Raw genomic sequence first — 24,241 nt, 5'->3', positions numbered from 1 at the left:
GATGGAGCACTTGATTTCCATACTGCACGATCATTGTCTTCTTCATTGGCTGTTTTCAAATCTTGTAGCTATTGAAATGTTCTGGTGTGTGTGTGTGTGTGTGTGTGTGTGTGTGTGTGTGTGTGTGTGTGTGTGTGTGTGTGTGTGTGTGTGTGTGTGTGTGTGTGTGTGTGTGTGTGCGTGCGTGCGTGCGTGCGTGCGTGCGTGCGTGCGTGTGTGTGCGTGCACGTTTTATTGAACTGATTTCCCCTCTTCTCCTTCCATTTGTCCGCAGGGAGCTGATGCCCAAGACCCTGGAGGGCCAGATCACCATGGAAAAGACCCCCAGCTACTTTGTGACGCGGGAGGCTCCGGCCCGCATCTCGGCCATGTCCCGGGACACCAAGGTGATCGTGGTGGTGCGCGACCCGGTGACCCGGGCCATCTCCGACTACACGCAGACGCTGTCCAAGAAGCCCGACATCCCCTCCTTCGAGAGCCTGACCTTCAGGAACCGGACGACGGGCCTCATCGACACGTCGTGGAGCGCCATCCAGATCGGCATCTACGCCAAGCACCTGGACAACTGGCTGCAGTACTTCCCCATGGAGCAGATCCTGTTTGTGAGCGGCGAGCGGCTGATCAGCGACCCCGCCGGGGAGCTGGGCCGCGTGCAGGACTTCCTGGGGCTCAAGAGGATCATCACGGACAAACACTTCTACTTCAACCAGACCAAGGGCTTCCCCTGCCTCAAGAAGGCCGAGGGCAGCAGCAAGCCCCACTGCCTGGGCAAGACCAAAGGGCGGACCCACCCCAACATTGACCCTGAGGTGGTGCAGCGCCTACGGGACTTCTACAGGCCCTTCAACATGAAGTTCTACCAGATGACGGGACGTATATTTGGCTGGGATGACTGACATTATGGCCTCCTGTCTACAAGAACTAATTGAACTGTGCCGTTACGTGGAACGCATTTCACAGGTTCTGGATGTGTTTGCGCAAACTCTGCGGCTCAGGGTTCACATAAGGTTCTCGTAACCTTAATTTGGGGGCCCTTGCTCAGGACGGGTGGTGGTGTTGGTGGTACTGAACCCCGGAACTGAGAAGAACTGAGAATACTTTGAAACTAGCGAAGACGGAAGATCGACAACGTATCATGTTGCGACGTGTTGTGAGCTTCTTGATCAGCTATTTTCAATTATTTCTATTATTTCTTTCTTCAGGACTTCCAGGGGTGGTTGTGGTTATGATAGCAAACCTAAGCAAACAAACAATCTCAGAACTTCACGGGTTCTTGTGAAGTTCGGGTTATGGAAGGTTCTGGCTTTACCCTTCGTAGTCGGAACGAGACATTAGTCCCAGCTGAGAGCTGTTGACTTTAAAATGTGACTGCATGTCAGTTGTCGGAAACAACTGAAGGCTAAATGATGCTTGGTCAAAGATGACCCCTTTTGGCGAAAAAGAAGAATTGACTTATGGAACAGTGAAAGAAAGAGCTGAAAGTGGAAAGGGTTGAGTGACGTATGTTCACACTGGCAGATGCGAAAGATGCAACGCTACACAGCGTATTTGTACGTAGAGTTTCTTTGTAGCTGAAGTTGAAACCAGCTCAACCTTTTTGTAGCTTTGTTGCAGCATGAGCTACAAACGTCGGATGCATCTTTGCATCTTCACGTCGCTGGCTTCCATTGAAAATGAATGGTCGACTGCATCTTTTGCATCTGCCCGTGTCGACGCAGCATTGGGTAATGACTTTGGCTTTAGTCATAAGCAATATTATGTGTCTGTGAGGAGGTCCGTTCTGTTCTCACTGGCGCACCAGTTATGCAACGTTTCTGTTTTTTTTTGTTTGTTTTTTAATCACAGCTGCCTCAATCAAATCAAATATCGTCGCCGTCGCGCAGAAGCCTTGTGTCTCCATGTTTCAAATGTTTATGCTCTCGTTTTGTTCCGTATAAATGATTGCCTTACTTCGTTGCACAAGCAAAAGTACTGAAAAGTAGCCGATCTACAAGCTCATGGTTAATCTGTGTTTTCTGCGATCTTCGCTGTTTTGTTTTTAAAACGTGAAAGTCTGTCTGTGGGTTTTATAAATGTTGAACCAATGAATCAAGAGCTTTGTGACTAAACTAGAATCTTGTGCGCATGCGGCGCGCCCGCGTCTATAGGCCACGCGGTCCGCGTTGTCGTCGTCTGTCCGTGAATATCGTGTGTCCGTCGTGAGTGAGACAGACAGACGCACATACACAAAGCGTACACTTTGAATGAAGGCAGACAGCGATGTGTCTTTGGCCACTGGCCGTGTTGTTTAATTGTTTAGAATTTGCATTGTGTTTTTATTTGCATCGTGGCCGTGGAATTCTCTCACGTGTAATACTAGAAAATATAACTACATTGGATTCATTGGAGCGCACGTATTTTCCCATTTCCTGAAATGTTATTGTAACGTAATTATTTGGACATACGAGGTTTCCAGCCGCCAGCGGCGATAATGATAGATATTATTTAGAGGTGTGTGGCTCATTACAGTGAATGACTCTTATCAGAGTGACACCTTTGTGTTGTGTTCAGAGGTCCAGTGGCGTCACACGGAAATGCCTATGCTTTATTGCTTCTGTGTAGGAAGTTTGTGGAAATTACATCATTATTATTATTATTATTTTTATTTTTTTTGTGTTGGTGGCTTTTGATCCTAAGCCTTTTGATGAGTGGCTTTATGGCATATTTTCAACCCACCTAGCTGCTTTTCAAAGCTTAACACTTTTTCTAAGAAAAATAAAGATGGAAAAAGTTAAATAAATAAATATGCAAATGTAAAAAAATGTAAAAGAAAAATACATGTATTTTTTAAAGATTAATTTATTTGAGGATTACCCACAGTATCTGAATTATTTGCAATAACTTGTCGATAATGTCATGCTTTTATTGTGTCTTGTTTTATACCATGCACCATAAATACTTGTTTTTTTTTAGAGAAAGACCCATATAGTTTTTAGTTTTGACTACATCAGATTTTATATCTTATCGGCATACCTATTTTATTTTATTTTTTAAAGCTAATGAACAAGCTTCACAATGCAGCGTATTACAGTATGTCACGTTGTGATTTTGTACATTTGAGAAAACATCGGGGCAAAAATATCGTGCACAGAGACACAGAATTTATCAATCAAATGATTGTGAGACTCCACAAATTCCATGTTAGCCATTTTACTGTCAAGAAATGAGATGTTACTGAGTGTTGTTAGTACTGTACACTATCTGTTGGCTCCAGTTTAGGCAGCGATGTTCATGTGTGGCAGATGGATTTTCTTTTTTGAAACCGTTTAGTTTTTTACACATTGTCATGTTAAGACCGAGGCCAAATCTATAAATGCCTTATAAAGCAGAGGTTCTCAAACCTTTTCGGGCCAAGAACCACAACATTTGCACTGTTTACTGACATGTATTTGCACTGAAGCACTGTTCTATTTTTCTAAGTGAAAATGGCACTGGCACTTTATTTCTCAGCTGCCAAGTTACTTTAATAAAAAAAATCTTAACTGACATTTCTCTCTTTTTTTCCCCTTCTTAAACCAATATGACTCTCTCTCTCCATAATAGAAGGTTCACTCAATGCATATTTAATAAACAAGAAACAATCAAGGAAACATGCTATTCACAGGTCACTGATACACCCAAAATGATTATCTTATGAAAGCTTAATGCTCTGCTTGAATGTTACCTTTTTTTAGGAGATGGTCTGCATGCAATACGTGAACCTCCTGCATCAACAGGGTTTGGGTGTGCTTTCGTTGGCTTCCCATCAATGAAGTGCTAGAAACACATACACACATTGATTCATAACATACATGGATGCATGAAGAAGTTCAGTCCTACATCAATGTAGATTTGAGACATGGATTTCTTAACATTGATCTACATTATTCGTATTTGTAATGTTTGCAAACTTAATTTGAGTTGTCTCTGTCTAGCCTGTAAAAACTTTAAATGTGCTAACATTTGCCACCTAGTAGTATCAAGACTATCGTAGCTGTATTCCATCCATCCATCCCCCCCCCCCCCCCCCCTTCGTTTTTATATAGGCAAAATAAAAGTCTGCCTCGATCAAATACATCTCGATCAAATACATCTAATACATCTTGAATCTATTCTTAATAGCTCTCGTCCATAGATTTTCTTCCATTTTACAATTTTTTGATTTTAGATCCTTGTTGCATTTCTGATTCAAATATACCCCAATCAATTCAATTCAAGTGAGTGTTTTTGACATGAGAAAACATACGTTTACATTGGCAAAGCAATTAAGTGTCAAAATATAATCAAAACAGTTGCAAATTGATACAGTTGGAGGGGGTACAGCATTGTGTAAAGTAAACAGTAGAGTACCACAGACGAAAAACAGTCTAAGTCCAAATTTCATTCTGACCCCTCCACGAAAAGGCCTCGTTGTCCTGAACCCTTATCTATCATTTATACATTATGGATCAATAGTGTGGACTTAGACTGTTTTTCGTCTGTGGCATTACTGTCAAGCAAGCCAATCAATTAGTTTTGTATGCAATGGATGCGATCATGAGTGACGAGTGTTTGGTGGATTCGGAACCCGAGAGAGAAAAGCGAGTCCCGCTGTATCGCATGGCAGCATGGCTCATTAACAGTAAGTTCAAGTCTGAGTGAGTGACGAAACGGCGACACTTTGATCCAGTGTTGCCAAGTTAAGGTTTAGCGACATAAATAAGCAACCAGGATCTATGAAAAGAAGTGACCACATGAGCATGATTGATTGCTTGATTGATTGAATTTCCTGGTAGGCTACCCATGCGCCCATGTAAACACAGTGATTACAGTTACCATGTAATTACCTGGTAGTTGTCAGGAAAATTACCAGTTGTTACTAGGTAATTTCCTGACAACTACCATGTAATTACCTGATAGGTATCCAGTAAGAAAGGAGGAACTGTACTGTGAAAGGAAGTGTGCTCTATTGCCATGATATTACCATGTACCTACCTGGTAATTGTAGATTATAATCCTCCCCATTACCCATGAGGGTGTATTTTGAATTTTGAACTTTGAACTTTGAATTTTGAACTGGCAATTACTGTTAATTACCAGGTATTTACTGTGTAAATTAACAGGTAAAACCTTGCAAGTTACCGTGTAAGAAAGGTGAACTGTACTGTGAAAGGAAGCGTGGTTTCTTACAGTGAAAGTACAGGGTAATATTATGGAAACAAACCACGCTTCCTTTCACAGTACAGTTCCACCTTTCTTACACGTTAACTTGCTTGGTTTTACCTGTTAATTTACACAGTAAATACTTGGTAATTAACAGTTATTGCCAGTTAAAAATTCAAAGTTCAAAGTTCAAAATACAAAAAATACGTTTACATGGGTACTACCCATGGCAATAACTGTTAATTACCAGGTATTTACTGTGTAAATTAACAGGTAAAACCTTGCAAGTTACCGTGTAAGAAAGGTGGAACTGTACTGTGAAAGGAAGCGTGGTTTGTTTCCATAATATTACCCTGTACTTTCACTGTAACAAACCACGCTTCCTTTCACAGTACAATTACACCTTTCTTACACGGTAACTTGCTTGGTTTTACCTGTTAATTTACACAGTAAATACCTGGTAATTAACAGTTATTGCCAGTTCAAAGTTCAAAATACACCCTGATGGGTAATGGGGAGGATTATAATCTACAATTGCCAGGTAGGTACATGGTAATATCATGGAAATAGAGCACGCTTCCTTTTACAGTACAGTTCCTCCTTCCTTACTGGGTACCTATCAGGTAATTACATGGTAGTTGTCACGAAATTACCTAGTACAACTGGTAATTTCCTGGTAGGCTACTACCCACGTGTTTCATGGGTAGTACCCATGTAAACACAGTGAATACAGTTACCATGTTATTACCTGGTAGTTGTCAGGAAAATACTTGGTAATGACCTAGTACCTACCTACTGGGTAACTTGCCTGGTAGCAGAGTAAATACCTGGTAGTTGTTGAAAATACTTGGTATACCTATAGTACCTATATGTTTTCTGACTTTTCTCATGCCAATAAAGCCCTTAATTTGAATTGAAGTGGGTGTTGCGTGCTTGGCAAAAGAAACAGATCTACAAGCTAACAATGCGTCGCATTGTAATGCACTGTTACCTTGTAGATCTGTCTTTTTGTTGTTGCAAGCGACACCGTCATACTTCGGAGTATAAATGAGCCTCGAGTCTCTCCGTGGGAGCTGTCCACCACTGCGTGGTGCTGAAAGAAAGTGAATTCAAACTCGATTGCGCGTATCCGCCTCTCTCTCTCTCTCTCTCTCTCTCTCGCTGTGTGTGTGTGTTTACCTTCTAGCTAGCCCCGCCTGAGATAGGCGGGGGCGCCTGCCTCTGAAGGAGCTCATTCAAACTATTCAAGTAGTACAAGATTCCATTCCCATTCCACTATGGACGACTCTACAACAACTGCCAATGGAGTAAATGGACAGACCAAAATTGAACAAACGGATGTTATTACTCATAAGAATGATTCCCATGTATGCTGTGGTCCTTTCCTTAAATGCATCACGACCTGGATACCGGTGGACTACAAGAATGAGATAGTTCAACTTTTAAAGCTAGCAGGACCAGTGGTAAGAATTACATTGGATGTACCATGTACTCACTAGAGTAATTAGGGTTGGAATGCTAATTAAGATTGTGTTATTATTAGTAATACATTCATAATCCGACTCGATATTTCATCATAGCAGAACCCAAATTGACCTGCTCTATGTCTGTAGATATAATCTGTTGTACTGTATAAGCACATTGAAAGCAAATAATTCTCAACTTACTCTGTAAACTATTAATGTACCCTCCGCCTCCGTCACTATTGACAGCAACGACGGAAAAACGCTGCTAAAAATACGAAAAACGCAGCAGTGTGCAGGGACCTTAAATGTCGTTATTATCTCAAACATGTCTAGTGTACATTATGAATGTACAGTATTGTACACACTAGGCCTATTTGTCATAGGCGGATCTAGAGATAACTGGCCCCGGGCCACTGTCACACTTGCCTAGTGTGGGTAGTGTGAAACCCAGGAAAATATGTAGAAAAACCTCCAGAGAGTCGTTGATGCAGAGTTGATGTTCGTATTTATTCACACATACAAAAACAAAGGTATTTACAGCTGTGCTGGACCGGTGGCCCTGGCTCCTTCCACCTCCACAGTCCTACCTTGACTGCCAGGCAGTGGGAGGCCTTCCTACATATAAAGGCTAAGCCCCTCCCACTGAAACATACCACCCTGAATTGATTCCACAATTAAACCAGTACTTCATAATGTCCAGGGACAACACATATTATTCATCACATATTATACATAACTTATTATTCAATCAATTAACCATATACAAACAATATAAGATAATTAGAGTTCTCTCTATATACTCTCTAAACAAAACACGGTTGGCATGATGACCCCTACACCCAAACACACAGTTGGTAGGTGCTCCCTACAATGGAGCTACCAATCAGTCATCAATCAATATACATAGTCAAAATAACAAATATCACTCTGCAATCATAAATAATAATTAACATGTTAACCAGTCAGTCTCAGTGGCAGGTTGAACTGCCGCAGCCACCAACATGCAAATGTTTAATTTGTTTTTTATACAGAGCACACGCATAATTATGACATAGAACTGCGACATTCACCTGCATTTCAGCAGTATTTACAGCAAGCAATAGACTGAAAAGTGGACTGGTTAAGTAATCAATTGGCAGGTGTGGGGTTGCCGTGTCAATCAATTGGCTGAGGCAGAGGCTGGAAATTGCACAGGTGAGGGGATTTAGGCTGATTAGGCCCACTGGCAGAGCCTGACCAGAGCCCTTTGTGGTGGTTCTGGAGAACCGTGGGTCCGACCGACTCGATACCGGGCACTGCACTCCCTGCGGGGGTGTGGAACGCGTGTGTCGAATTTGCTGTTTGTGTCCCTTAAACAACATTCACAAGCCTCTCCCGTACCAACAGCAGAAACGATGTGTTACATTGTGTCTTAGCCCCACACACGTTCTTGATTTGTCAATGAGTATAACTGAAGATGTTTTGCCAAGTTTTAAGGCTCAGACTGTATCCTTAACTGGACCGAATAGACAAAAGAACATTCGATTCTGTCATAACTCTGGCATGGCATAAACTGTACTTGTGTTGTGTTTTCTGTTTTCTGTCAGGCATAACTCTTTGATCTAGAGAAGTTCACAAACATAACTTATGATCATTACACATCAAATTATGCTTAACCATTATAGTGCCAGAAGGAACCATTGTCAAATTTGTCATTGTGTATAAACGTTCTCTGTGGTACACAGAATGGAATTGATTGATGATGCTATATATATATATATACAGCATTTAAGAAAGTATGTTTTCTGTGTATAATGAACCATGCTACCATGCATTGTGATACTACAGCCATTTGATAAGATACTGAAAAATTTGATGGAATGATAAGATAAAGAAGGATAACATGGTTTAGAATTGTCATTGAGTTTCTTTTTGTATTTCAGGTGGTCTCAGAGTTGATGATGTTTCTGGTGGGTTTCATCAGCATGGTATTCTGTGGACACCTGGGCAAGATAGAGCTTGGAGGTGTGGCAATGGCAATCGCTGTAAGGAAACTCAGTATACAGTCTAATAACATCTGTTCCTGTAAAGACCTCTCATTGTGGAATGTTTAGAGGGTGGAATTCCACCCTTCTCATTCTCATTGTGGAAGATCAGCAGCATATTTCTGAGTTGTATGTAGGGACAAAAGATACAAATTCATTCATTGGTACATGTTTTTATTGCCAACAATGCATACAGTACAATGCATACAGTACAAGAACATATCGTCAGTGTCTGGCAGAAACCAGCTAACTCAATTATTTTCATAAATCAATGCTTTTGAACACCAATGCTTTTTTGTGTGTGTTGGTTAAAAAATATTGAAACCAAAATATTGAACCAATGAAAAACTGCTTCTGACTAAACCAACTAACTCCATTGGACACTGGATCTGCTAAATCAGCTAATACCACCCCTCTCGGATTTGATAGCACATCAATACACTGGAAGAAATCCTACCTGGAAGGAATAAAACAAGTGGTTGACATCAATGAAACCATGTTCTCGTCGTCCCTCCCAGTGAACTGTGGGGTTCCCCAAGGAAGCATACTTCCCCAAGGAAGTATGCTTCCTTGGGGAAGCATAAAATAATTTCCTCTTTTGTCAACAAAAGTCTCAAAACTCTAGCGGGAGCTCTAATTCAGCCCTCCTTTGACTATGCTTTCACCTCTTGGTTCTCCAGCATCACAATGTCACTTAAAGACTAAGCTTCAGAGACCTCCCAAAATGTACTAATTCCACGACCCACCTCTTTCCAACCTATTTTGCTAGTCTAAACTCGCTCCGGGTAGAAGACAGAGTTAAGCAATTGAAAATGGGTTTGACATTCAAAATTGTAAATGCAGCCTTGCCCTCAATGCCCTCAGTATCTGCATACTGTACCTGACTAACTACCTAAAAAAAGTGAGTGACAGCCACAGTGACAGCCACAGAGGGAGCTTGAACAGCGATCTGGTACCACCCTCTTTCAAAAAAAAAAAATTCTTACGTCTTTTAAAACTGAAAATCCACCGTTCAGCAGGCCCAATGGAGAGGAAATGATCCTTCCCCCTCCCCACTCTGTACATAATGTACATATTTTTTCCTGAAATTATATAGATGTTTTGTTGGTATTGATGATATTGAATTTTGTTATTATTCATGTCATGTCTATGAATTGATTGCATAGGGCCTGAATGGAAACTTTTTTGGTGCAGCTATCCCTTTTGACTGTATTTGATGTATTTGACTGTATTGATGTTCAATAAACTATTCAATCAATCAATCAAATCTCCCCCTCTCGTGCAAGTATCTGACAATATATAAAGTCACAATAGCACTTTTTTTTGTGGCTTTCACCTTTATTTTATATTTTTTATAGCCCGCTGAGCCACGGCCCAGGCCCACAATACCACATTTAATGAGGCAGTATTTGTTTTAAAAATATAAGGTTTTAATTTCCTGACAAATTGACATTTTGGAGTTAGCTGGTTTCTGCCCCTACAGCAGAGATACATTTGTATATCTGTGAAAAGGATTGAACACATACAGGTTTAAGAGCTTATTTCCATTGTATCCTTTTGAGTGCAAACGTAATGTGTAGGTGATGTATATTTTATGCACCAAGTGACCCATTGTGTCTTTGTAGCAGTGATGGTTGAGTTGAAGAAAGGAGGCAAGCAAGGTTCTAGTCGTCACAGAATCTGATCAGTTTTATTGAACAGAATCACTCAGTACAAGGCAACCACGGGCAGAAGGCCCCGTGGCATTCAGGAGTCACATCGTATAGGCTGATCTCATGTGAACACAGAGAAGTTCACAGCATCGCAGTATTTACTAACTTCAAGATCCCGCCTCCATGGAAACAAACAGGCTACCTCCGCTTTATGGGAGCCAATCAGAATGTTTCCTTCACAGGAAAATCCTGTGAGAGGAGGAGGGACACATGGCAACTGGCTCATGTAACGAACTATATGTGTTATACCGATATACTAATTCAATATCTATACTATATATGAAGTATGCAGAACATTATTTAACACATGTAATGAAATAGTTCAAACTGTATTGTTAACCAGTCTAAATGATTAAAGCCCAAATACATTGTAGATTCATGTCATTTCGACAGAGAGCAGAAAGCCCCCTGTACACACACAGCTGTTAGTTTGCAGTTTGAGATAGGAGCTGTCCCTATGATTAGGAACTGTCCCCCGACCCCCCTGGGGTGTTTGACAGCATTCTAACAAAGGCTTCGTTTTTACAGCCTAATTGTAAATACCTCTAAGCAGTTTACTCTTCTGTGTGTCACCACAGTATCAACTTACAGTTTGTCCTGTGCACAGTCAGTGTGTGCAGTCAGTGTACCTAGCTGAAAATAGGTTTGACTGATACATACATGTGTCCATGTTCATACCAGATCCATCATAGGTCATGTGTTTCAGGGTTGAAACATATTTTGACCATGATAAACTAGTCTTTCCTTTTGTTGTCAGCCCTCCAACATGGACACAGGTCCATCTCCAAGCATTGCAGACATGTAGTCTGACTAAAATTTGAATTAATGAATGCATTAATTGTGCCTGCACAGTATATATATTTCTACTGTTTAAAAATGTTTGATTTCAATCTAGGTGATTAACGTCACTGGTATATCCATTGGCTCTGGTTTGGCATCTGCCTGTGATACTCTAATATCTCAGGTAATATAATATACTTGAGTCTTGTATTAATTGTCACACTCACTTTAATATCACGCCCATACCACTTTCAACCTGCTATCCCTATTTTGGGTATGTCAAATAAATAACACATCGAATTGCTTCAACGTAACTGATGGAAGCATATAGGCCTATACCCACAGTAATTCACATCATTATCTTGCGTCATTTGAAAAGTTCTACAAATGAATTGCCACGTGCCATTATGAATTATGACTAGTCTCGCGTTACCAGACTGTTGCCTCCGCGATTTCCAAACGCTTCATCATACAGTCTGGGCCAACGGAAGAGCTGTCATGAGTATACTATAAAGCGAAAGTGGAGCCTCCTCGCCACTTCCGTTTCGTCTTTACAGTCGCGCACATTTATCCTAATATAAATAGAAAACATCTAAGAATATATAGCTTGTTGCTTAGCAGAAAAGGAAATAAAAAAATAAGCTCTAAAGAAATATATTTAATATAAGAGTTAATATTAATTAACGGAAATGGCAGCTTCCGTTACTCAGCTCATGGGGGCTATAGTATAGCATTCGGAGATTGTGGAATAGCTACGCGAGACTACATCATGACTGACTGTACTGCATGCATTTCCTCCATGCAGATGTATGGGAGTGGCAACCTGAAGCGTGTAGGAGTGCTGCTCCAAAGAGGGGTTCTCATTCTGCTGCTCGCCTGTTTCCCCTGCTGGGCGCTCCTCATTAACACCCAGCCTATACTGCTGGCAGTCAGACAGAGCCCTGAGGTCGCCCGGTCAGGCCTCCTTACACACACGCACACGCACGCACACACACACACACACACACACACACGCACGCACGCACGCACGCATGCACGCGCACGCACGCACGCACACGCACGCACACACACACACACACACACACACAGCTCGAACTTCGGCAGGAGTTTTCGAGCGAAACTTCGAACCATTCGTTTCTAATTCATTTAAAAAATAACATAATCATAGAAAACAGTTTAACACCAATTCTTCATTTAGACCTTTAAGAAATTCAGTATTTTAGAAATGGATCCAAAATGCTTCTCTCATTAAATTAATTAAGTCATTCATTTTCATTTGCAAGTGTCATTAAAACTTACCTTCATGTCCATCTGCCATAAAGACTTGCCCAGCTGTATGTGATGATCTTCATGCCAGCTCTGCCAGTGAGTCGAGTTCACTCCCAGTATACCTAATGGTTTCATGGTTTGTTTTGTTCATGCCCATTCAACCCTGCTATTTTGTGGCTGTCTTTTACAGGCTGCCTTCATGTATCAGCTGCAGGGGCGATATCTTCAAAACCAGGTGTGGTGCATATATTGTTTAGCATTTTAGACTCATGCTACGTTCTTGGTTTACTGAGAGGCACTACACTGTCTCCCTGCATTTGATGCTTTACCTTCTTACTGTAAGTCGCTCTGGTTAAGAGTGTCTGCTAAATGTCTAAATTGTAAATTGAGTAATTGACATATGGATAGTAATACATCTAACATCAGTAAGACATCTGTCTGCTGTCTTAAAAAGAAAAGTCAGTACTGTTGACTTGGACTGGATGTTATTTTAATTCAAATCACTCTGTTTAGAATGTGGCAATGTGCTGTAAAGAGGAGAAAGTGGTATTGGGAACCAATCCGAGCCATATGTGGCCCAGAGGTCAGGAGTCTTTCTCCTGTTTCTGTAACGTTAGGCAGCGAGTACACCACTGAACATGACGCTAGTATGTCACAGGGACTTACCCCCAAATTAACCCTTGACGCTGACAACCTAGCAGGGAGGCCTTGGGTACCTTTGTTATAGTCTTTGCTATGAATCTGTTGGAGATTGAACTCTTGGCCCCACCTGCCAATCTCAGGCAGACAGTCTAACCACAAAGCCACTGAGCTGTTAAAATAAGTAATAAAATAAATATTAAAAGCAAGGTAAAATTATAATACAGAATGAAAGAAATCTTGTGATCTTAAAAGCAGGGTGTTTGTTTGCAGGGCATCATATGGCCTCAGGTGATAACTGGAGCTGTGGGGAATCTCCTTAATGCACTTATCAACTATATCCTCCTCTATCCTATGGACATGGGTGTTGCGTAAGTTTCACAGCCTCTATGGCTCATTCACTTATTTCTCTGTAGAGTACAACAAACACATTTCACAGACTTACTCGGATCACTGTTATTTATGTCGTTGCTGTTGCACAATGCAATATCTAGTGAGCAGTGAGTGATTTTGAACACGGCCTATATGCATTGTCTAACATATACCCATACAGTACACAGTCACCTACTGTACAGTTTATGTCATGCAGTGCAGTACCTTCACTTATAAATGGAATTAACCCATAAGGATCCATTTCGTTTCTAAATATCAATCATTCAGCTGGGACCCCCTGGAAACCCCTCGGGGACCTTGAGGAAACCAGTGTTAGAAAGGTCATGTGACAAGCCTTTTACAGCCTTGTTTAATGTTGCTACTACCGTCAAGCCCTGCGTTCGAATCCCTGCAAGGAGATAAATCCTATAAGCATTGCAGCTTTTAAATGAACAGGAGGATTGCACTGTGTGTGGTGGGGTCCCTGTAATGCCACAGAGTGCATCGCTCACTCCACTAAACCTTTTTGCTCTTCTTCATCCCTGATGAAGTGGATCTGCTGCAGCTAATGCTATCACCCAGTATTCCTTGGCTGTGTTCCTGTACGTTTACATCCGCTGGAGGAGGCTACACGAGGCCACATGGGATGGTGAGATGTGTCTCCCATTGAAATCATTTTTCATTCAATCCGAGTCGTCATAGACCACAAGACAGTTCTGAGGCTATTAAAAGGTTTCTAGTCGTTTGCCATTGCAGCAACGATTATTAAGTGCCTCTTGCTCTGCATTCAACCTACTAATAATGTGAGGCTTAGTATATATACATATCAGACGAACATGCTCTGTGCGGTCCGTGTTTCATGGCCGCCTCAATGCTTTTCCAATGGAAGTCTTGTGGTTTGACCAAACAGTTGTGTGTGATGGGGGGCGAGGGGCAATCAAACACAAGTGTTTGGTCAAACCACGTGACTTCCATTGGAAAAGCATTGGGGCGGCCATGAAACACAGGCAGAGCACAGCACAGTTGTTCTTTATGTGTGTACTAAGCCTAAGAATACGTTGACCATTGGTCACATTCCAGTGTGTAATATCTAATATGTGACCAAGTTGTATAATAGTCAATATGGTGGCTGGCTGGCTGGCTGGCTGCCTCACTCACATTGTTTAAACAGGCATACTCTACACTTCTCTACAAAAGGTGATATGCTGGCATTTCATATTTGACTGAGTTCATTCCAATTCCATTCCATACTGAGGAAAATCAGTGGGTTGTTTTGTAATGTTACTGATCATGCCATTTATTTAGCATGACACATGCCTGACATCACGTATGCTAACAATATTGCAGTACCCACACACACACACACACACACACACACACACACACACACACACACACACACACACACACACACACACACACACACACACACACACACACACACACACACACAGTAATGCAGTTGAATGGGGAACAATTGATTTGACTGTCTGTTACAGTATCCAGAGGGTCCTCTTCTGTTGGACTGCACCGTTTCAGTATGTAAAGTCACACAATATAATACAGTTTACCGGTGTGACCCATGACCGTCTGACCCCTAGGGTGGTCAACTGAATGTCTTCAGGATTGGGGACCATTCATGCGGATCGCCATCCCCAGCATGTTGATGCTGTGCCTGGAGTGGTGGTTGTATGAGATCGGAAGCTTCCTGGCTGGAATCATAAGTGAAACCGAGCTGGATGCTCAGGCTGTTGTGTATGGGCTGGCAACTCTTGCTTACAAAGTAACTCTCAATATCCAATACAGTCATGTTTATCTATGATGAGAAGAAATACATTTTCCAGTATAAGTAGTACTGTACATAAATATAGTTTGCAGACAATGTATTGCTAAAAATACTGAAAATGGACACAATGAACATGAAATAGACAAAATGAAGCAATAAATAGTATTTTTCTTTTAAACGTTGGCCTACACAACATGGCACACAATACATGTATTTGGAAACACATTTTGGGCTATGGAAATATAGTTTCACAAATATAATATTTTAGATATGTTTTAGACGGACTGTACAGTGTTTCAAGATGTCTGAAAGAGAATGGAATAATTACATGTATTATTACATTATTATATGTTATTACAGTAAACATTTTTACCTCATCCTTTCCCACAGTTACCACTTGGATTCTCTGTAGCAGCCAGTGTGCGTGTTGGGAATGCTCTTGGTGCTGGTAACACGGAACAGGCCAAGCTGTCTGCCAAGGTCTCCTTCATCTGTACAAGTACGGATCACTACATCAATGAAATATTACAAGTTTATTTAAAATTGGAATCGGGCATAGAAAAGACTACTGAACACCACAAAACCAGCACTGGATGAATGACTGAAGGAATGATCTAATGTACAACACAAAAAGCACTGAGTGAACAGAATGAATGACTAAATGAATAAATGCCAAAATCAATAACCAAGATAAACTAAAGACCTAACTAAGCATCAAACAAAAACAAACAAACAAACAAAAATATGGGCTGGTCAAACTAATAAGTGGGGGAGCTATGCACTATGTGCATGTCAGAGTCCCCAGACACCCCATAAACTAAACAAACTCCAAAAGAATACTTACGACCAGCCCATCTGAAACTTACCTAAAGAATAACAGAGCAACAAAAGGGGAACACAACTGTTTCAGCTGCTGGCCACAGCTCCTCTGACACTAATCACTCAATCACTCATGAAGTACAGCTGGGACCAAATGATTGACAGGTGAGTCGCTAGACCAGAGCATAGATAGATCATAGCAGCATAGATCAGCAATGTCACAGGCAGAACATGCACTACAACAAAACAAAGACGGAGTAACATTAGTGAACAGATGATGGACAGAGGACAGATGATAGACAAATGAGTACCACAGACGAATAACAGTCTAAGTCCACACTATTGATCCATAATATATAAATGATAGATAAGGGTTCAGGACAACGAGGCCTTTTCGTGGAGGGGTCAGTCTGAAATTTGGACTTAGACTGTTTTTCGTCTGTGGTACTCATTAATAACGGAATGGATAGACGTGTCTCACCATGCCTCTCAGCCATTATAAAATACACGGTAACCTGAGACCTCTTGTGGTTTATTGCTTTATTATTACATCACAATTCTATTGGCAAAGGATGTCCTCTAATTCCTTGTTTAGAGTCTCAGTTGTACAGTAAGTATTCTTCCATGCTTCGGCCAACTATAATAGAGTGGTTCTTTTCCCCAATTCAGTTATAGTCTCATGTTGTGTCGGGATCGTTCTTGGAGTCACTAAAGACGTTATAGGATATATTTTCACCCGAGAGAAGTGAGTACATTCTTATGGTACTTTGATGTCTCTTAACCACTTAATCCTATACTGTATACTATACTCAGTTGAACAGAATTCCCCAAGGCCCTATAATAGGCCCCCTTGTGTTTTTGTTCTACACTAACTAATTACCTTGACCTAATATTTGCGCAAAAAACATTTAAGCTATATTTTCCCCTTTTAGTGTATGTTCCCTCATATTTTCTAAAACATATGTGTATATATTTTAAGATGTTAATGTCTTTGCTTTTCTTTCAGAGATGTCGTTACGAGGGTTGCTGATGTCATGATAATGTATGGTTTTATCCATCTGTCTGATGCCGTTGCGGTGAGGGACATACCAATTTTAAAATGCCTTGTTTTATTTCTAGCCCACTTTGCAAGGTCATGTACAGGGTTCAATTTCTGGACAATCAGTGCGGACTATAGTTTTATACCTGCTTCTGGTCAGACCGGATTCCCAAAAGGAAATGCAGTCTGAGAGATATATATTTATTTATGTTTGACAATATCACAATGCAACACCTTAATTTAAAATGGATGTAAACCACATTGACCCTAGCATCCTTATGTTGGGCAAATTCCAGAGGCATTTGGAATCAGGTGTATTCAATCTTCACAGGCTGTGGCTGGAGGGGTTGTTAGAGGAGCAGGGAAGCAGATTGTCGGTGCACTGGCTTACTTCATCGGTTTCTATTTCATCGGCTTCCCCATTGGAGTGGCCCTAATGTTCCCAGTCAAAATGGGCATTGTAGGTGAGAAGAAAGAGATGAACGGTGTATAATAGCCGAGGACCAATAAGTCACTGGTTCTCAAGGGGGACCCCCAGATGGGTCATTGGGGAGATCCCCAGCAAAATGAGGAACAGTTTAAAAAGTTATTTTATTTTTTTGGCTATTCGAAAATCTACAAGCTTGAGCTGTTATATTTGGAAAATGTTGACAAATCTTCCTGTTGGTCCTTGGCACAAACTATTTTCAAAAGGGAGTCCATATCGGGGATCCCTGACATGCATACAGTATGTTTGAGAACCACTACAATAAGTAAAGGCTAATTTATATTTCATGACTCATTGCTTTGCTTGTCTTGTCGAAAGGGCTGTGCTTATAAACTAGCCATAACTGTGGTTCTCAACTGATTACATGTGGACCCAGCTGTTACTACTAGAACTAATAATGACCTGGGACTAGAAAAGTTAAAAGAGATGGATTGCACTTTACAGCTAGTAGTAGGGGAGCCTATCAATCAAATTTTGATGCCCGTGATTTTGGAATGTTAATTTTTGGAGACAGGTATATCTTGATTCTTGGGGTTACCAGAATGCCAAAAAAACATGTCTCCAATTTTTTACGTCAGGTTTAGCATGTTTAATTAGCATAATTAGCTAATAAATTGTCAAAGACGGAAATGGCAATAACTTTGCTTCTAGGTAACTTATAAAGGTGATCTAAGAGTCTAAGTCCATGTTTGTGATGTCCAGAAATTCATCTGTTACCATTGTGAAGTCATACAACCTTTCCTAATTAGCATAATTGCCATAAATTATGCAAAAACGAGGTGAACATCAGCAAATTGCTGCATGTTTTACTTTTAGTCAACTTTGAAAGCTTCTCACAGACTCCAAGTGTATGTTTACAACTCCAGGAATAATTATCATCCTATGAATAAATCATGCAACCTTTTGTCTATGTAATAATTATGTAATAATCACACCAAAACCAGAAATAGCTATATTTCTTTGCTTTAAGTTAATTAATACGCATGATCTTACAGACAGTGTAAGTCTGTTTGCATGTCTAGAAAATATTAGAAGCGACCTCGCACTAAAGGGCTGGGCGAGTGCTGGTGCTTTGGAATGGGGGGTCAGATCAACATATCTGCCTGGGTCATGACAGACTGCTGGGCGAGTGCTGGTGCTTTGGCATGGGGGGTCAGATCAACATATGGAATGTATTCTGAACTGGCCATATATGGAGCGTGTCTTGAGTGTACAGGGTTTGATGAGGTCAGATCAACATATTGAATGTCAGAACAGGTCAGCTCCATATAGAGATCTAATTTAATTTTTGGGCCTGTTGAGAACTAATAACTTTGGGGCAGGCCCGTCCGTCTAGAGTATAAATGGACAGGTATCAGTCAAAAGGGAGACATCAAAGAGGAAGGATGGATGGGGAAGGATCAACATAATGTCCGGAATGTCAGGTCAGCTCCATATATGGAGATCTAAGGGTTTGAGGTACAGTTTCTTGTCAATATTGATGACATCAGGGATCTCCATCCCTGATGTCACGTGATGTCACGAGGCATGACCAACCAAACAACTGACTAACGACTCGAGAAATGCATAATTTCCTAAAGGCGACCTGCAGTCGCAAGAAAGAACAATATGGGAAATGGTCACAGAATTATCAGATTGTTTATTCTAATATTTACAGAAAGTTTTGAAAATTGAAGGGTCTCCATCTTCGTCGTCATCGTCAATCCCCAACAGATGTGCCTTGCTTACCACACACCTCTAATCATCTGCCCCACACATGCACATCTCAGAGCAGTTCAAATTTTGAGATCGACAAGAACAATGTGATATGCACTGTGATTTCTTGCAGACACATTTGATCAGTTGGGTAATGGTGGCTGGGCCGTGGGTATCCCGTGTTGTGACTGGCACCAGTTGAGCTCCCTCAGCCTCCCATCCATATTCAGTTGCTGGTGGCATCTGTGGGTTAGGTACGTGCTGCGTCAGAACTGAGCCTTTTTGTAGCTCATAGTATATACAGTAGCAACTGCAGATACCACCTCCACAGGACACCTGTTTAGACCTGGCCAACAGGTTAAATTCCCTGGAGCTGTCTGATCAGCTCCAGAGACGGCATGGAACCCTGGTAAGGCTGAAGTCCTCGTTTTACCCAGTGCCTGCACTACTGGCTCCAGCGATGATACGTTTTTTGTTTCCCACACCGGTGATGAAATAGGTGTCCTTGCACAGCTGATGGTACGGTCGTATTGTAAGAACAAAGACATCAGTGTCAGGGGACTCAATGTAGAGCTGTGTTGCCCCTCTTTGGACAGCATCCAGGCTGTGCAGGATTATCCTTGTGTCAGCCTCTTCCTGTACGCTGTGGAGATGTTTTACATCGATAGAGTTTGAGTGGACAGCCTGCCTTGACGTGATTATAAAAACATTGGGTTTCACCTGGAAGTGTTGGAGGGCTTTCTTAGCAAGATAAGACAGTCAGCTCATCTTTGGTGCTGATACCTGACAAGAACTGTTTTTCTGACACTTCCCTATCGGTGTGTTGTCTTCCACATGATAAGTGGTAGGGGCCCGGGGCTTTCCACCCTGGCGTCGGTCAAATACTACATGGATCTCACTATGTTCTTTGGTCTTCCTGTCCAGTGTGGCTATGGAGTGGTCAGCTTACTGGGAACATGTCTTGATCCATGGTGGCTTTCCCATTGCCTGTACCAATGCCATTCCATCTATGACAGTTACACTCTTAGCTGGAAGGGTACAACTGTCAAAAAAGATTGAAGCATTTGTTTGCCAGCTGTACGAGCCCGGTACAAATCCTGTGGATGTTGATGAGCTCAGGTGGAGGTTATTCACAAAGAAACAATTAGAAGCAGAGAAGCTGCCACCTACACAAGCAGCATTAAATCAAGCCATTACCCATGCATATTATCAGGCAATGGTATGGGATCAGGACCACGTACCTAACCCACAGATGCCACCAGAAACTAAAAATGGATGGGAGGCTAAGGGAGATCAACTGGTGCCAGTCACAACACGGGATACCCACGGCCCAGCCACCATTACCCAACTGATCAAATGTGTCTGCAAGAAATCACAGTGCATATCACATTGTTCTTGTCGATCTCAAAATTTGAACTGCTCTGAAATGTGCATGTGTAGGGCTGATGAGTTATTAATTAACTTAAAGCAACGAAATATAGCTATTTCTGGTTTTGGTGTGATTATTACATAATTATTACATAGACAAAAGGTTGCATGATTTATTCATAGGATGATAATTATTCCTGGAGTTGTAAACATACACATGGAGTCTGTGAGAAGCTTTCAAAGTTGACTAAAAGTAAAACATGCAGAAATTTGCTGATGTTCACCTCGTTTTTGCATAATTTATGGCAATTATGCTAATTAGGAAAGCTTGTATGACTTCACAATGGTAACAGATGAATTTCTGGACATCACAAACATGGACTCAGACTCTTAGATCACCTTTATAAGTTACCTAGAAGCAAAGTTATTGCCATTTCCGTTTTTGACAATTTATTAGCTAATTATGCTAATTAAACATGCTAAACCTGACATAAAAAATTGGAGACATGTTTTTTTGGCATTCTGGTAACCCCAAGAATCAAGATATACCGGTCTCCAAAAATTAACATTCCAAAATCACGGAAAGTGATAGGCTCCCCTACTATAGCCAAGATACACAAATGTGAACAGGTCTCATAAAATGTCAGTTATTATGCACAGTCCTACAGTAGAAACAGACAGTAGTGTGTCAGTACAGCCGTGCTTGGAGAGAGTGCACATGCTGAGAGTCACTGTACTAGAGTCAATTATTCTGTCCTTATCGGTTCCCTATGTGTTGCAGGGCTGTGGTTGGGACTTTTCACCTCTGTCATATTGATGTCCATATTTTTAATAGTTTACCTATGTAAACTGGACTGGAAAAAGGCCACTACAGAGGTAGGTGTCAGGCCTACATCTATGTCCATGGATAAATGTCATGACTCATAGGTTTTATTTTATTTTCATTACATTACATTATCTTTATTTTGTCAACTTATACTTGGATGAGATGCTTTTGGACTGACAATTTGACGTACTTTACATATTGTACCGTAATTAGGCATTGGAGAGAGCAGGAGCCCCAATCACAGAGAGGAAAGAGATGTTTGGAATCGGGGGAAAAAGTAAGCTAACTCCAATTTCCTATTCCGAATCCTGACACATCTCTGAACAAACTTGATATTTTTGTGGATTTAAAAAAAAAACGTTATTCACAGTTCACAGCAAAAATAAGACTCCGTGTGCTGTAACACTTCTGATAGCTGAACCAGCATCTCATGTTTGAGCTATCAAACCACGCTCGGATCAACAGCGGTCGACCCCAAATAATGGCCTCTTGACACTGGGAAGCTTCACTCTCATGACACCTTTTTTGTTCCCCATCTCTTCATCTCCCCCAATCAGGGTCTTCTCTCATACCCCTGGAGGAGGTGCTGGGCACTGGATCTGGTTCTCTGACCTCTCAGAAGGCGGACGTGGTCTCAGGAGCGCTTGATTCGGGTCAGGGTGAGGATGTGGCAGCTGCCACTACAGTGAGGGTGGCTCTGTCATGCAGACAGCTGGTGGTACGGCGTGGCCTGATTCTCGGGGTCATGCTCCTCGTCCTCGCTGCTGGCATCTTTGTCGATGAGCTGGTCACCCGGCGGCATCAGTGAGGGACCTCACACAGCGACACGTCGCTGATGGTCCAACAGACAGTTCTTCCCAGGACGTCCTACACTGAACAACGGAAATATTCACTTCATAGCAGTGTTTAAAATATACAAAGAAAATGCCTGATGTATAGTTGAAATGTGTTTTGGAATTGTGAATTCTATATACTTAAAAGGATCCCTGCATGGCTAATAAGACAAATATGCCTTAAAACACTATACTTGCCCTCTATAACAAAAATTACAAAATAAAAACACCAATATTTTATTTATTTCATATATAGAGAATCTTTCACTCAATAGGGACTGCTCCCGTCGCAGGTTGATGATGTCATACGTCCATGTTTGGTCCAGCCCTATGTAATGTATGGAATGCATTGTATGGAGGGTCAGGGGTTGTTAGAGGAGCATGACATGTACTCACAATGCACTCAACCAAATTCGTCGCAGCAAAAGAAAGACAAAAAAGAATATCGTCATATCCCCAAACAGGTATGGACTAGTACTAGTATAAGTCATAATTTGATTTTGTTTTGGTAGGACATGATATATCCCAATTATCAAGAATGGGTGAGCTGTAGTGTGTCCAACACCAGCAGTGGTGAGCGCACTTCATGGCCCACTTCAACTCTGCTTGCGCACAAGTTGTGTGCAAGGCGCAAGTTGGCATCTCGAGAGAGTGCATCTAGTTACAGTGTAGATGTTATGACCAGAATGAGCCTGATTGAAATCAACCTCTGTGTGAGTTCATCCATGTGGGACTGCATGCAGCAGGTGCTTTTGCTGATTTACATCGTTGAATTGAGACGCCAGATGTCTTTATTTGACACGTGTTTGTGATGGAAGTTGAAGTAGTACTCACATGTTTTACTTAAGTAGTAATTATACATTATGCATTGCAGTATATCAAATACTCTGTTACAAGTACAAGTCCCGAGTTCAAAATGTACTTGAGTAAATTAAAGTGCAAAAGTATCAGCATCATCAGGTACAAGTAGTACTGGGTAAAAGTAGCCTACTCATTGTGCAGAATGTCTCATTTCAAGTTGAAAATGCATTACAAATCTTAAAAAAAAAATATGTACATATATATATATATATATATAATAAAGCTGAAAACCTTTTGTCTTGCTGTTGCCCTCAAATTTAGACCATTATTTTCTTCCAAATTGAAATTGCTTTGTCCTGAACAGACTTTTGGTATGCGGTCCGGTTTAGGCCTGGCTCAGGGAAATTTGGTATATGGTCTTTTTTTATTGCCCTAAATATTGTCTATATACATACATTTATGAATCCACTTACATCCTATGGCAGGCAAAATTGTCAAACATGTCAGGCTTTCCTTATGCTTTTAAGTAGCATGTGACATTGTACGGATATAACTAAACTTTGCTGTTTCATAGCTTTGCTTAATTACTGAATCAACCCTCCGCAAAGGAGTTATAACAAACGGTCTGGTAATTGTGATTTAACACACACCAATTGTAACATTTATATTACTCAAACATACATAGCCTCGTTGCAATAATGCCCGCCAACAATCACTTGATTTTGGCCATTTTATTACTATTATCTCATAACACACTCACACACGTACAAACATACTTCTACTAAACTTGTGTACAGTATAAAGCCTTATTTGCCTTGTCTGGCCCGTGTTTAGATCTAGTACAATAGCATTGATTGCCCTTAATCTGGTCATTACAAAGGAATCAGAGACTGTGGCGTTTAGTGGTAGTAACTGAAAACACAAAAGAAACACAAGATACATACTATTAATTCACAGATATAGCGACTGCATAGATGCATCATTTATGACTGAATTTAGAGCATTTAACGAACATATAACACATTACAAGGACTTACTTAAACGCGTCATCCCGTCTGTTACATCGTACTGAAAGAATGAATGAAAACACGTTCTACACATCCTGCCCTGTGCATAGCTCGCCTCTTCCTCTGTCACCCGACACTTCCTACCCCCATACCATGTG

General features: G+C 41.2%; 2 protein-coding genes across 2 annotated transcripts; both read left to right on the top strand.

The window, feature by feature from the left end:
- Positions 1-274: 274 nt before the first annotated feature.
- LOC306918353 (heparan sulfate glucosamine 3-O-sulfotransferase 3B1) lies at positions 275-896 on the top strand (the record flags this gene model as incomplete). Its single annotated transcript, XM_079531249.1, has 1 exon — positions 275-896. A coding segment is annotated over one exon (622 nt), but the record flags the coding sequence as incomplete, so codon positions are not given.
- A 7,657-nt stretch (positions 897-8,553) lies between these two features.
- Positions 8,554-22,250, top strand: LOC306918352 (multidrug and toxin extrusion protein 1-like; the record flags this gene model as incomplete). The annotated part of the gene is made up of 13 exons (XM_079531248.1): positions 8,554-8,650; positions 11,258-11,326; positions 11,948-12,096; positions 12,465-12,507; positions 12,602-12,646; positions 13,324-13,421; positions 13,974-14,071; positions 15,024-15,205; positions 15,599-15,707; positions 16,697-16,772; positions 17,034-17,103; positions 17,398-17,530; positions 22,000-22,250. The coding sequence occupies exons 1-13, from the start codon at positions 8,564-8,566 to the stop codon at positions 22,248-22,250; spliced, it is 1,410 nt and encodes a 469-aa protein (XP_079387374.1). The 5' UTR covers positions 8,554-8,563.
- Positions 22,251-24,241: the final 1,991 nt, after the last annotated feature.

This window comes from Electrona antarctica (assembly GCF_951216825.1).
Source record: "Electrona antarctica genome assembly, contig: scaffold_33, whole genome shotgun sequence".
NCBI lineage: Eukaryota > Metazoa > Chordata > Actinopteri > Myctophiformes > Myctophidae > Electrona > Electrona antarctica.
This window is presented reverse-complemented; position numbering and strand designations above follow the sequence as displayed.